Source organism: Carassius auratus, unplaced genomic scaffold (assembly GCF_003368295.1).
Source record: "Carassius auratus strain Wakin unplaced genomic scaffold, ASM336829v1 scaf_tig00018653, whole genome shotgun sequence".
Classification (NCBI taxonomy): domain Eukaryota; kingdom Metazoa; phylum Chordata; class Actinopteri; order Cypriniformes; family Cyprinidae; genus Carassius; species Carassius auratus.
In genome coordinates this window covers 1-12,017 of record NW_020524904.1, presented here as the reverse complement: position 1 = coordinate 12,017, position 12,017 = coordinate 1, and the positions used below count along the sequence as shown (strand labels likewise).

Below are 12,017 nucleotides of genomic sequence, written 5' to 3'. Positions count from 1 at the left end.
TCTAGTATTACAATGGAGGGCTAAATCTAGAGCCAAATAATACATAATGACTTTTGTATCAAATATAAATGCCTTAATATTATAAAAAGCGAAAATAGCCTTGTGATATTTCGATTTGTTTCATTAGTTATCTTATCTTTTCAAATGGGCAAGGCGACCGTGATGATGTTGTCACGCGAATACGCGGCTCGTGCTAGACGGAGGCATCACTTCGCGCACGCGCTTTGCGTCGGAGCAGTTCCATAGCAACCGTAAAGAACAACATGGTGAGTTCCCATCCTATTTCATAGTATTATGTGACATTACTGAGTGCAAAATGCATTGTTCTAAATTGGGAAATATATAATAATATATAATAATAAAACGAGACCATCACGCTGGATGGAAATACAAGTTGCATTAGTGTTCATCAATTGTATCAGGCAGTTTGTCGCAGATAAACATTTAGCCACATTGCTAGCTGTCAGACATTAGCAGGTTAGATTTTAGAGTAAGGTTAGTTTAAAGGGGCTACTGAAGATGTCAACGTAATGTGGAGAGTCTAGCTAGCTTAGCATCTGTATTATTAGTGAGCTGGATTTCAGTAGCATATTCGTCGAGATACAGAGGAAAAAAAACATTTTATTATAATTTATTAGGATCTTAACTATATTTTTGCAACAAACATAATCTTACCTTTCTGTGAGCCATCACAATTTTTATTATTATTGTGTTTTCAGGCAAAAGCAACAACTATTAAAGAGGCCCTGGCGAAATGGGTAAAACATGTATTGCTAATTAAGATTGTAGATTAGTTCTTCCATGTTTTAACCCATGAAATATTCACAGTAAACATGTAAGCTCTGCTCTGTGTCTTGATTGATTTCACTTGGTTTATTCAAGGAGGAGAAAACAGGTGAAAAAGCGAATGAGGCCACAGCAGTGAAGCTTTATGGTCAGATCCCTCCCATTGAAAAAATGGACGCATCTCTCTCAAACCTTGTCAACTGCGAGTGAGTCTAAATATACAAATACAGTACAAATACTTTTTATAAACCAGCATCATTGTGTTTCAGATATAACTCTATAATATATTTTCTTTGTACGTTCTGTTCTGCCTAGGAGATTATCCTTGTCTACAAACTGTATTGAAAAAATTGCCAACTTGAATGGTCTAAGTAAGTACATACATACATAACCGTCAAGTGCATGTGTCATGATTGCTGAACAGTTTATTTACATTTTTCTTCTAGAGAACCTTAAGATACTGTCCTTGGGCCGGAATAACGTCAAAAACCTTAATGGACTTGTAAGTACAGTAACAGAACATTATAGGATAAGGTTAAGAAGTGGACTCCTCTTCTCTCTAACTTCTCTTCTGTCGCTGTCAGGAGGCAGTAGGTGATACTCTGGAGGAGCTGTGGATCTCTTATAACCTCATAGAAAAACTGAAGGGAATTCATGTCATGAAGAAACTCAAGGTCTTGTACATGTCTAACAATTTGGTCAAGGAATGGGGTGAGCATGGAAGATAGATTACTGAGAGTCCCATAGCAGCTCAGCCATGGTTTGTCAAGGATGAGCATTTTATGAGGCTGTTTGTTCCTTTAGGGGAGTTTCAGAAGCTGGCAGATCTTCCATCATTGGTAGACCTTGTCTTTGTGGGGAATCCATTAGAAGAGAAGTATTCTGCAGATGGCAACTGGATGGAGGAAGCTACTAAGAGGCTTCCCAAGCTTAAAAAGCTAGATGGTAAGCAGCATATTTTTCCAGTAGTTAAAGGGATAGTTCACCCAAAAATGAAAATTTTGTCATCGTTTACTCATCCTCATTTCGTTCCAAACCTGTATGAGTTGCTTTCTTATGTTGAACATAAAAGAAGATATTTTGAAGATTGCTGGTAATCAAACAGTTGGTGGTTGCCATTGACTTTTATTATACAGCCATCTGCAAAATATCTTATCTTATGTTCAACATAAGAAAGCATTTTTGGGTGAACTATCCCTTTAAACAATTAGTTAAACATGTAAAAAATAAAATAAAAGTGTTCATATGTTTCAAAGACCATGGTTGCAAAAATGACCCTTGATGATTCCCCATCATTTTAATTTTTAGGAAACCCTGTTATCAAACGAGAAGAGGAGGAAGGTGAAGGGGAGAGTTGATGCAATTCCTTTAAATATTCTAAAATTGGTGCATTTTTATTGTTTAAACACCAGTCTGTGCAATATTTGCATTTTTCAGGTGTATTTATATGGAATAAGCTAAAAACCTAAATCCATTTTCTTGAGCTTTAACACTATTTGAATAGATCTGAAAAGCACACACTTGATGCATTTTGTTAGCCTTAGCACAAGCGGAAATATACAATCATAATGTATGGGTCTTGCAGAAGGACAGATTGGATGGTACTCATTACTTAAAGACATTTCTACTTAATATATCTCATGCTTAAAAACGTATTATGAAGTATTAATATGTACACCTATTATACTTAATAATTTAACAACTTGATTCAGTGAAGTAAGATCTTTGACTTGAATAACCAGTTAATTTCCATGTTCCCACATGAAGGACATATTAAAAGATGAGAAAGTTAATGACAAAACTTTTCAGGGAAATCAATAACTTGATAGATTGTAACAGTAAATGCAAGCCAGTGACAGCAACTACAAAACTGGAATGACCGATCAAGTGTGGACTGGCTTTAACTGTTCTATTTGGTGGTGCTATGCTTTAGTATGTCTCTATTAGGAGGCTACTTTAAAAATACTCTGTATTTAAAGTTCATTAATAATTGCAAGATTCAAATTCTAAATAGCATACTTTTTGTAATAATTTTGTTTTGACATAAGCAAACTCCTAATCTATTTGCAGCTATCCTGTTGTCATACAGTTCCATTACTCAGTGTATTGTTAACATATTATTTTGTATGGTGCAAAATGAGAGCAATTTCTTTATAGAGTAACATCAGTGTACAGTGGCCAAATAAAGATACCATAACTAATACTGTAATAAAAATGTTGTCTGGCTTTCTTAAAATTTTATAAGTGTGATTTCAATTTTATAGAAACAATTTTGAGCATGTTTTTGACCCCTATATATGTTTTTGTTTACTGTTTCATAAGAAACAATAAAACTATTTTGTCCTCTGCTCAAGTTATGCTGTTATTATTACCATTGCATTGAATTTGTGATAATACTTTACAATAAGAACTCATTTGATAGCATTGGCCATTGCATTAACTCATGTAGACTAAGAATGAACAGTATATTTTAACAGCATTTATTTGGCTGTAAAATTAATGTTAGTCAATAAAAATGTTTACTTTAGTTCACAGTGCATTAATTAATGTTAAATGATGCATCTTTTGATCTAAAAAATCTTTAGTAAATATTTAAATTAAACTAAGATCAACAAATTATTTAGGGGATAAGCATTGAAACATAAACAGTAGGGGGCAGTAAAGTCCTTTACAAAGTTTTTTTTTTTTTTCTTCGCTTCATTGCTAGGTTATTATAAACGTTACATGTTAACAAAATATGAGAAAATGTTGTTACTCCTTGAAATTGTATGACTGTGCAACAAGGCGTTTGGTCGGTATTTACATGTTAGTATACTTTCCAATTCAACTGCGGATTTTAGAAGGAGATATTTGAGAATGTATTTATTATATTTCATATTTTAAAACAGCAGCGTCAAGGAGCGGAAAATAAAATGGAAATATACATTATACATTAAATTAAATGCACAGACTAGCTCAAAATGTAATATACAAAATAAATCATGAGTAAAACCCATAGACTGTATAAAGTTCAGTCAGTGTGACGTATCGAGGTTGGCTGTCTACAATTTCTATTGGTCAGGATTGACGTCAATCATGTAGCGCGCCAAAACAACAACTAATCAAAACGGCGTAAATGTCACTCAACTAGGAAGTGTCTGTTGCCTAACGACCAGCAACTGTTGCCTTAAACATAAAACATGCAAAATGCCTCTCGAAAAGAGTGTTAAAGTGAAAGAAGTTATTACTTCTCTTTGTAAATTACTGTCTGTGTTAAGCGTCGAGTCGATACCAACAGCTGAGGCATTCAGGAGAGCCAAATTCAACAGAAAAGATGCGGTAAGATTATGGTAAAGTTACTTTACTACTGTCTTGGTAACGTTAGCACTAATCCCTCTTTAATTTCATTTAGGATAGTTTGGTAGAAGAGTCATCATCATTAGCTAGATAAGCCCTGCTTAGTGTGCTCAAAACATGTTTTGCTTTCAGACAGTGGACATGGGGAGTTTGCTAAGCAGTCTTTTGCAGAAAGCTTTTGCTCTAGATTGTGCATGCTGGGACTTTAGAGACCAAGACTATGGTAAGTTGATCATTGCCCACAACTGCAGTCCATGTGTAATAATACATCATTGTTTGTATGACTCACAGTGTTGTGCTTGCAGATATGCAGCTGCTGTTTGTCAGGAGTGCTCTGTGTTACTGTGGCTATGGGGCCCCGTGGGTAGTGGGGCCCTGGCCCCCCAGTCACACAGAAGATGTGGGGAGTCGAGATTTACTCCTGGCATTCGGCTGGGTGCTGTCATCAGGGAATCTGCTAGACTTCATGCTGTCTGAGAAGGTTCATCAGTTAGACACACTCTCATCTGCACCACTGGTGAGACCTTGGGATCTGGTGATCCAATCAACGGACAGATTACTATTTTTATAAATTGCTTTCCTCTATTAATACTACAAGGATCTTGTAAATAAAAAGCAGTCAAGCTAGAATTTCAAGTGTTATTCTGTTTAAGGCCAGCAGGGAGCAGAATAACTTCATTTTATGCACAATGATGTTCATGGAAAGGACATTGAATTTCTAGTTCTAGTTCTAAAAAAGAAACAAAAACAAAAAAAGGAAAAAACTTTTCTTGAAATCCTATCAGCATGCCTCTCAAGAACATTATGCAAGACTGAGATACTATATATATATATATATATATATATATATATATATATATATATATATATATATATGTATGTGTGTGTGTGTGTGTGTATATATAAATATCAATAATCATTATATCATTAGAGTTATTAAAAACCTTAATGACCCCATTATAACAAAAAAGGAGCAAACTGAATTTGGTATAATAATACAGAACCTGTTACTTAATAAAAATTTACTTAGACATTTTTTAATAGGTCTGAGTGTTGCATTGTTCTCAAAAGGAGTGCCGCATAAATCTATTTCTGTTTGATGTATTTATATATGTGCACAGGATACTACTGTTCAAAGGTTTGGAGCCGGTACATAAAAAACAAAACAAAAAACTAATAATGCTTTCATTTAGAAACTATTTATTAAATTGATCAAAAGTGACAAAGACTTTTTAATGTTTCAGAAGATTTCTCTTTCAAATAAATGCTCTTCTTCTGAACTTTATATTAATCAAGGAAACCTGCAAAATGCATCAATGTTTCTTAAGCACCAAATCAGCATATTCAGTCATTTCTGAATGATCATGTGACACTGAAGGTTGATGGCTGCTAAAATTATCAGCTTTAACATTTCAGGAATAAATGACATATTGAAATAGAAACAAAAATTCAATGATAATATTTCACAAAATAAAAGTCTTTACCATATTGTTGATCAAATAAATGTAACCTAAGTGTAAGAACCTTCTTCCAAATACAATACAAATTTGAATGCTCTACCAGTTGAGCTACAGGAACACAATCTGAATGCAGCAGTAACATATTTTTTCCTAAAAAAGCTAAATAATTTGTTAAAGAAACACTTTTCCAACTCTCCTAGAGTTAAACAGTTGTGTTTTACCGTTTTTGAATCCATTCAGCTGATCTCAGGGTACGGTGGTAGCACTTTTAGCTTAGCTTAGCATCGATCATTGAATCTTATTAGACTGTTAGCATCTCACTCAAAAAAGAGCAAAGAGTTTTATATTTTCCTATTTAAATCTGGATAATTAAATCTAATCAGATTCAGTGGTCTATGCTAAGCTAAAAGAGCTACCGCCAGACCCGGAGATTAGCTGAATGGATTCAAAAACCGTAAAACTCAACTGTTTAACTCTAGGGGGAGAAAATGAGCATGTTTAATAAAAAAAATACAAAAGAGTGGAGTGTTCCTTGGAGCTGTTAATTACAAAAAGAAAAAAGATCAAAACATTATTATTTGTAATAGCATAAGCCCTAAGTAGCAGTTCCTGTTTTATGGGTTTAACAAAGTTAAATCAAAATCTCCCCTAGAACCAGCTTGAGGTTCATGTCTCCCCTGGGGTTAAATCATAAAACCTTAATCTACTGAAGGATTTCTTTATCTTTACTATTGTATTGTAGGATTTGTACTTTTACCTCCAGATGTTGTTAAAGTATTAATAGAATGATGCTTGATAGCTACTGTAATGTAATTTTTTTAATGTTTGTGAACATGCAAGATCCCCCAAGGACTAATACCTGGACAGCCTGAAGTAGCGGCACATGGACCAGGAGAGGATGCCTCAGTGAAGAAGGACCCGGTTCTACAGGCTCTGCAGTGGCAATATGGGAAACTAAGACTTCAGTGGAAGTGCTTACTCTCAGCCCAGGAGGAGAGGTCCAAATTCACCCACAGGGTAAATCACTAAAAATCTAATCTAAAATAATGATGAAAACAGCATATTTAGATGTAAATGCAGAAATGTAATAATACCCTGTATTCTCTCTCTCTAGGTTATCTCCAGTATCAGCCCTTCTGCTGTCTGCCAGCCTCACCTCACTGGTTCCCATTACAGCAACATGACATCAACTGCTCTTGACAAGGTGACATGAAAATGCTGGAACATTGTAATGAAATATTGGCATGAGATCATGCAGGTCTCAGGATTTGTGCATTAAACACTGGGCAAGTGTTATGAGTTCAGCCTCTGATCAGTGTTATTACATGACAAGCAACGCCTTTACTAATTTAGATTCTCTCCAGAGACTTCTTGTCGCATTTGTATTCCTTTGGTGTATGGTAAGTGCTTCTATCCGTCATCAGAGCATATGGAGATCAGCGCTCGATAATAACTGCCGTAAGCTAGGTAACAAGCTCATTTCAATCTACGAATGATTGCTCACAGCTGTCAATGTGTTTTTCATCCCCTGGCTTAATCTGGAGAAGGTTGTAATGAAGCATCCACCTCTGTGTACCTGCCGCCCGATGCTTTGGTGTGACAGATTGACAAGGTGGGAAATCCTGCTTGTTTGAAGAGTGCAGATCTTGATCTTTAAAGTCAAAAGGCCCACGCTCTCCTGTTCCTTTGCTCTTTCCCTTGCTCTTTAGAGGCATTGTAAGAGTATTTTATGTATTAGAAAAAGTCCCCCTCCTGACACCAAAGAAGGGGCTGTTTTTGTCAGGTAGGTTGTTTAGAGTATATAACAAAAATGTGAAAAAGAACGAGTGGTATAAATAGAAAGTGAGTGAAAGAGAGTGTAAAAGATTTTAAAATACTGTACATTATTGTAGGTTATCTGTGCCCCACCTCTCTCAAAAGCATCATTTTCTAAAAAGTTCCTCCTTCCGACAAGTGCAGTACGCTCTGATTGGCCAACTGAACCAGTGCATTGTGACTGGTCGAACACCACAAGCACTCGTCGGAAATGTAATGTCCCTTTCCATAATCGCAAACCTCATCTTTCAAAATAAATGTAAAGACAAGGCTTGTGACTGTCCCATAGACTGCCAAGTAAGTAAAAAAATAAGTTACACTGTCAAGATCCAGAAAAGTATGAACGCATCATCAGAATAGTCCACTGCCATCAGTGTTTCAACCATAACGCTATGAAGCGATGAGAATACTGTGTGTAAGCGAAGAAAACAAAATAACGACTTTATTCAACAATTCCTTTGTCAACAGTCTCCTCTGTGTCCACATCACTCAAACTGCAGACGCTCTTCTGTGTCACCCGCGCCACAAGGATGTGCTGTTTCTACATGTATTTATGCTTTAATTTGAAAGAAAACAGCGCATACTTGTGGCATGGCTAAAATGGAGAGACACAGAGGAGTCTTTGACAAAGGAATTGTTGAATAAAGTAATTATTTTTGTTTTCTTTGCTTACAAACAGTATTCTTGTCGCTTCATAACGTTACGGTTGAAACCCTGATATCAGATGGACTATCCTGACGATGTCTTTCATACTTATCTGGACAATGACAGTGTAAATTACTTGGCACTCTATGGAACAGTCACATGCCTCTCGGTTTTCATCCAGAATATCTTAAATTGTGTTCTGAAGATGTACAAAGCTTTTACGGGTTTGGAATGACATTGGGGTAAGTGATTAATGACAAAATTTTCATTTTGGGGTGGAGTGTCCCTTCAAATGCATAAATTTTTTTATGACACTTATGAATCATTCTATTAATGGGAATGGACGGTTGTAAAAACTAGTTTCTATAAATGACTAAAGCTCAAGTTTATTGCCATTTTATTCCCACATTCACAATTAGTAAGAATTGAATTGGGCACAAAACTGGCCTTCACTATATTACAGGTGCAGCTCAATGAATTAGAATCTCAGGGAAAAGTTCATTTATTTCAGTAATTCAACTCAAATTGTGAAACTTGTGTATTAAATAAATTCAGTGTACACAGACTAAATAAGTTTAAGTCTTTGGTTCATTTAATTGTGTTGATTTAAAAAAAAACACCAATTCACTATCTCCACAAATTAGAATATGGTGACATGTCAATCAGCAAATTAACTCAAAACACCTGCAAAGGTTTCCTGAGCCTTAAAATGGTCTCTCAGTTTGGTTTACCAGGCTACACAATCATGGGGAAGACTGCTGATCTGACAGTTGTCCAGAAGACAATCATTGGCACCCTTCACAAGGGTAAGCCTCAAACATACATTGCCAAAGAAGCTTCACATTAAGCTTCAAGTGTAGCCCAACATGTTAACAGAGATTTGAGTCGAAGGAAAAAGTGTGGAAGAAAAAGATGCACAACCAACTGAGAGAACCGCAGCCTTATGAGGATTGTCAAGCAAAATCTATTAAGAATTTGAGTGAATTTCACAAGGCATACAAACACATTTGTTGTCATATACAGTTGTCGTATTCCTCTTGTTAAGCCACTCCTTAACCACAGAAAACGTCACATGCGTCTTACCTGAGCTAAGAAGAAGAAGAAGTGAACTGTTGCCCTTTGGTCCAAAGTCCTCTTTTCAGATTAGAGCAAGTTTTGCATTTGATTTGGAAACCAAGGTCCTAGAGTCTGGAGGAAGGGTGGAGAAGCTAATACAGTCTGTGATGATTTGGGGTGCATTGTCATCTGCTGGTATTGGTCTATTATGTTTTTTGAAAACCAAAGTCATTGCACCTGTTTACCAAGAAATTTTGAAGGAGTTCATGCTTCCTTCTGCTGACCAGCTTTTTGAAGATGCTGATTTCATTTTCCAGCATGATTTGGCACCTGCCCACACTGCCAAAAGCACCAAAATTTGGTTAAATGACTATGGTGTTGGTGTGCCTGAGTGGCCAGCAAATGGAACCTGAACCCCAGAGAGAGTCTATGAGGTATTGTCAAGAGGAAAATGAGAAACAAGAGACCAAAAAATGCAGATGAGCTGAAGGCCACTGTTAAAGAAACCTGTGCTTTCATACCACCTCAGCAGTGCCACAAATTAAGGCAGTAATTAAAGCAAAAGGAGCCCCTAACAAGTATTTAGTACATGTACAGTAAATTACATATTTTCCAGAAGGCCAACAATTCACAAAAATGTTTTTTATTGGTCTCATGAAGTATTCTAATTTATTGAAATAGTGAGGGAATTCGTGGGTTTTTTTGTTAAATGTGAGCCCAAAATCATCACAATTAAAAGTACTAAAGACTTAAACTACTTCAGTCTGAATGCACTGAATTTATTTAATACACGAGTTTCACAATGAGTTGAATTAACTTAATAAAATAACTTTTCCACAGCATTGTAATTTATTGAGAAGCACCTGTATATTACATGTATAAACAATATCCAGTTCTTCTTGAATGGCTTATTACAGTCACTAGTGATGAATTATGCACTGTGCACATTTTTACAGTGTCATCAGCCAATCGGTGTTGTCGTGACATCATTTTTCTTTTTTTTCTTCACATTAATTAGTCATATGTCATGTATGACTCTCAAGTAATTGGCTCTAAAGCCAAGAGCCAAGTACCCATGAGGGAAGATTGCAGATTTCAAATCACGTACAACCAGGGATCCTACTTCTTAACTAATAGCTTTCTCCAGGTATTCTAGACCTTGGCCTGTCAGGTCTGAGTGTGTGAAGTATACAGTGTGGGATATGTTTAGACACAGGCTAATACATTTCTCTTCTCAAGCCGTATACGTTACGGTGGGGCAGCTCAGGGATCTCTCTCCCTCCCCTTTGCCCTTCAGCCTGTGTGGGGTGCTGAGAAGAGTTAGTCCCTGGAGCGCTTCTGTCTAACTGCAGAGATGTGAGGTATTAGCTGAGCTCCTACAGGGAAAAATTGCCCCTGAGTACAGATCAAAGAGGCTGCCAAGTGTGCACAAACCTGTACTTGCACTGGGGGTTTTATTGTTTAAAAAAACAACAGAGGTTCTTTGCTTTTAATCAGGATTTTTTTGTTACATTTTATTTCAGGAGCTGAAGAGGATACAAGCGTTGAATGGAATTCTGGAGGGGTATCTGGATTGGAAACTCCACGAAGCTTTATTCTGGTGCTGGATGGTACGTCTGCTGTGTTCCAAGCAGGAAGGAATTTGAGATTCACACTCCTTTATCAGATATTCTGTTTGTTCATTCTGTTACATCGCTGTACCGCCCCAGGTATTTATGCTTGGCCAGTTCATCCAGACAGATGTGTGAGATTTTCAGCACCTCCAAATTAATTTACTCTGAAAAGTTACCAATGCTGCTAAATCTAATATTACCCTACTGTTGTTTGAGAGCCAGACTGCTGGTCTGCCTGCAGTAACCTTGCCTAGATTTGAGTTGTCATTCACAGTGATGCACTGGCGCTCCAGGACTCTGAATCTGGCAGACAAGAGCCCTCGCTCACACTGGCACCTCTCCAATTTGAAATGAAGTTGTAAAGAAGTCTCCGGCTAGCAGAAGTGGGTCCTGAGCACTTGGCAGGGGCTTCATTTTTCACTCTCAGTGTGCATTTTGAAGTAAAAAGGGATGTTTTAACTGCTATTCAGTAAGAGTGGTGAGCTCATGGGTGTCTTTGAGTTGGACAAATGGAGGAGGGCTTTTAGTTTTCCCACTTCCAGCACATCATACTATTGAAATTATTAATTTTCTTGTGGTACTTTTATGTTGAACCTCAATATAAGTTGATATAAGATGCACAGTCAGAATAAAACGCATTGTGAGGTTTCAGTGAATTACAATATCATCTAGTAAATGGAGTTGTGGAAATACTCTAAACCCTGTTAATTAAATTTGTTGAGCCTTTTAGTGAGAAATTCAATCTAGACTTTTGAAACGCAGACAAAAGTTCCCCGGTCCAAAGTACAGGAAGAAGCGGATTGGAAATCAAATAGCATCCCACCGCATCAATAGGAAATCTATAGTTCTTGATGAAAGCCAAACATTTTGGTGGAGTGCTATATGGGCATGATTGTTTTGTCACCGTCCACACAAGGGTGATGGAAGCAGCTCTTAAGCGTCGCAGCTATTGCTTGAGCTGCTGTTGATTAGCACAAGTTCTTAAAGAATTAATTTTCTTTGCAGGTGCTTGCACAAAGAGTTAATCTGAACTGTCATGACATTTTGTAGCAGAACTGTTTTAACAAGAAAACGATCAGTGGTGCTTGCTGTTATTATTGCTCATACATAGGGCTATTAGTTTTTAAACTCCTTAAGGCCTGTTTAGATATTTTAACCTTAAAAATAACTAAAGTTTTAGTAAACGTTCAAATTCAAGTTTGCTCACATTTGACTTTATAAACAAAACAGTCGGTTCTGGAGATAAAATCCCATTCATTTTTCTTTTTTAAATAATTTTTAGCTATTTTTCCCATTATAATATCCA

The 12,017-nt window shown here is 36.5% G+C and overlaps 2 protein-coding genes across 3 annotated transcripts; both read left to right on the top strand.

The window, feature by feature from the left end:
* Positions 1–224: 224 nt before the first annotated feature.
* Positions 225–3,128, top strand: LOC113076098 (dynein light chain 1, axonemal). Its single transcript, XM_026248769.1, has 8 exons — positions 225–266; positions 720–758; positions 883–992; positions 1,102–1,157; positions 1,233–1,288; positions 1,371–1,497; positions 1,591–1,731; positions 2,095–3,128. Exons 1-8 carry the CDS (start codon positions 264–266, stop codon positions 2,142–2,144), a joined length of 582 nt encoding a protein of 193 aa, XP_026104554.1. The 5' UTR covers positions 225–263; the 3' UTR covers positions 2,145–3,128.
* Positions 3,129–3,871: 743 nt separating this feature from the next.
* On the top strand, positions 3,872–11,910 carry LOC113076097 (tubulin epsilon and delta complex protein 1-like). Of its 2 annotated transcripts, XM_026248768.1 has the most exons (7): positions 3,872–4,104; positions 4,255–4,345; positions 4,428–4,639; positions 6,423–6,599; positions 6,697–6,786; positions 10,622–10,708; positions 10,986–11,903. In XM_026248768.1, the coding sequence occupies exons 1-7, from the start codon at positions 3,973–3,975 to the stop codon at positions 10,986–10,988; spliced, it is 792 nt and encodes a 263-aa protein (XP_026104553.1). In that variant the 5' UTR covers positions 3,872–3,972; the 3' UTR covers positions 10,989–11,903. The 2 variants fall into 2 exon arrangements, with proteins under 2 accessions (XP_026104553.1, XP_026104551.1); XM_026248766.1 differs by having other exon boundaries at positions 10,622–11,910.
* The last annotated feature ends 107 nt before the right edge of the window (positions 11,911–12,017 follow it).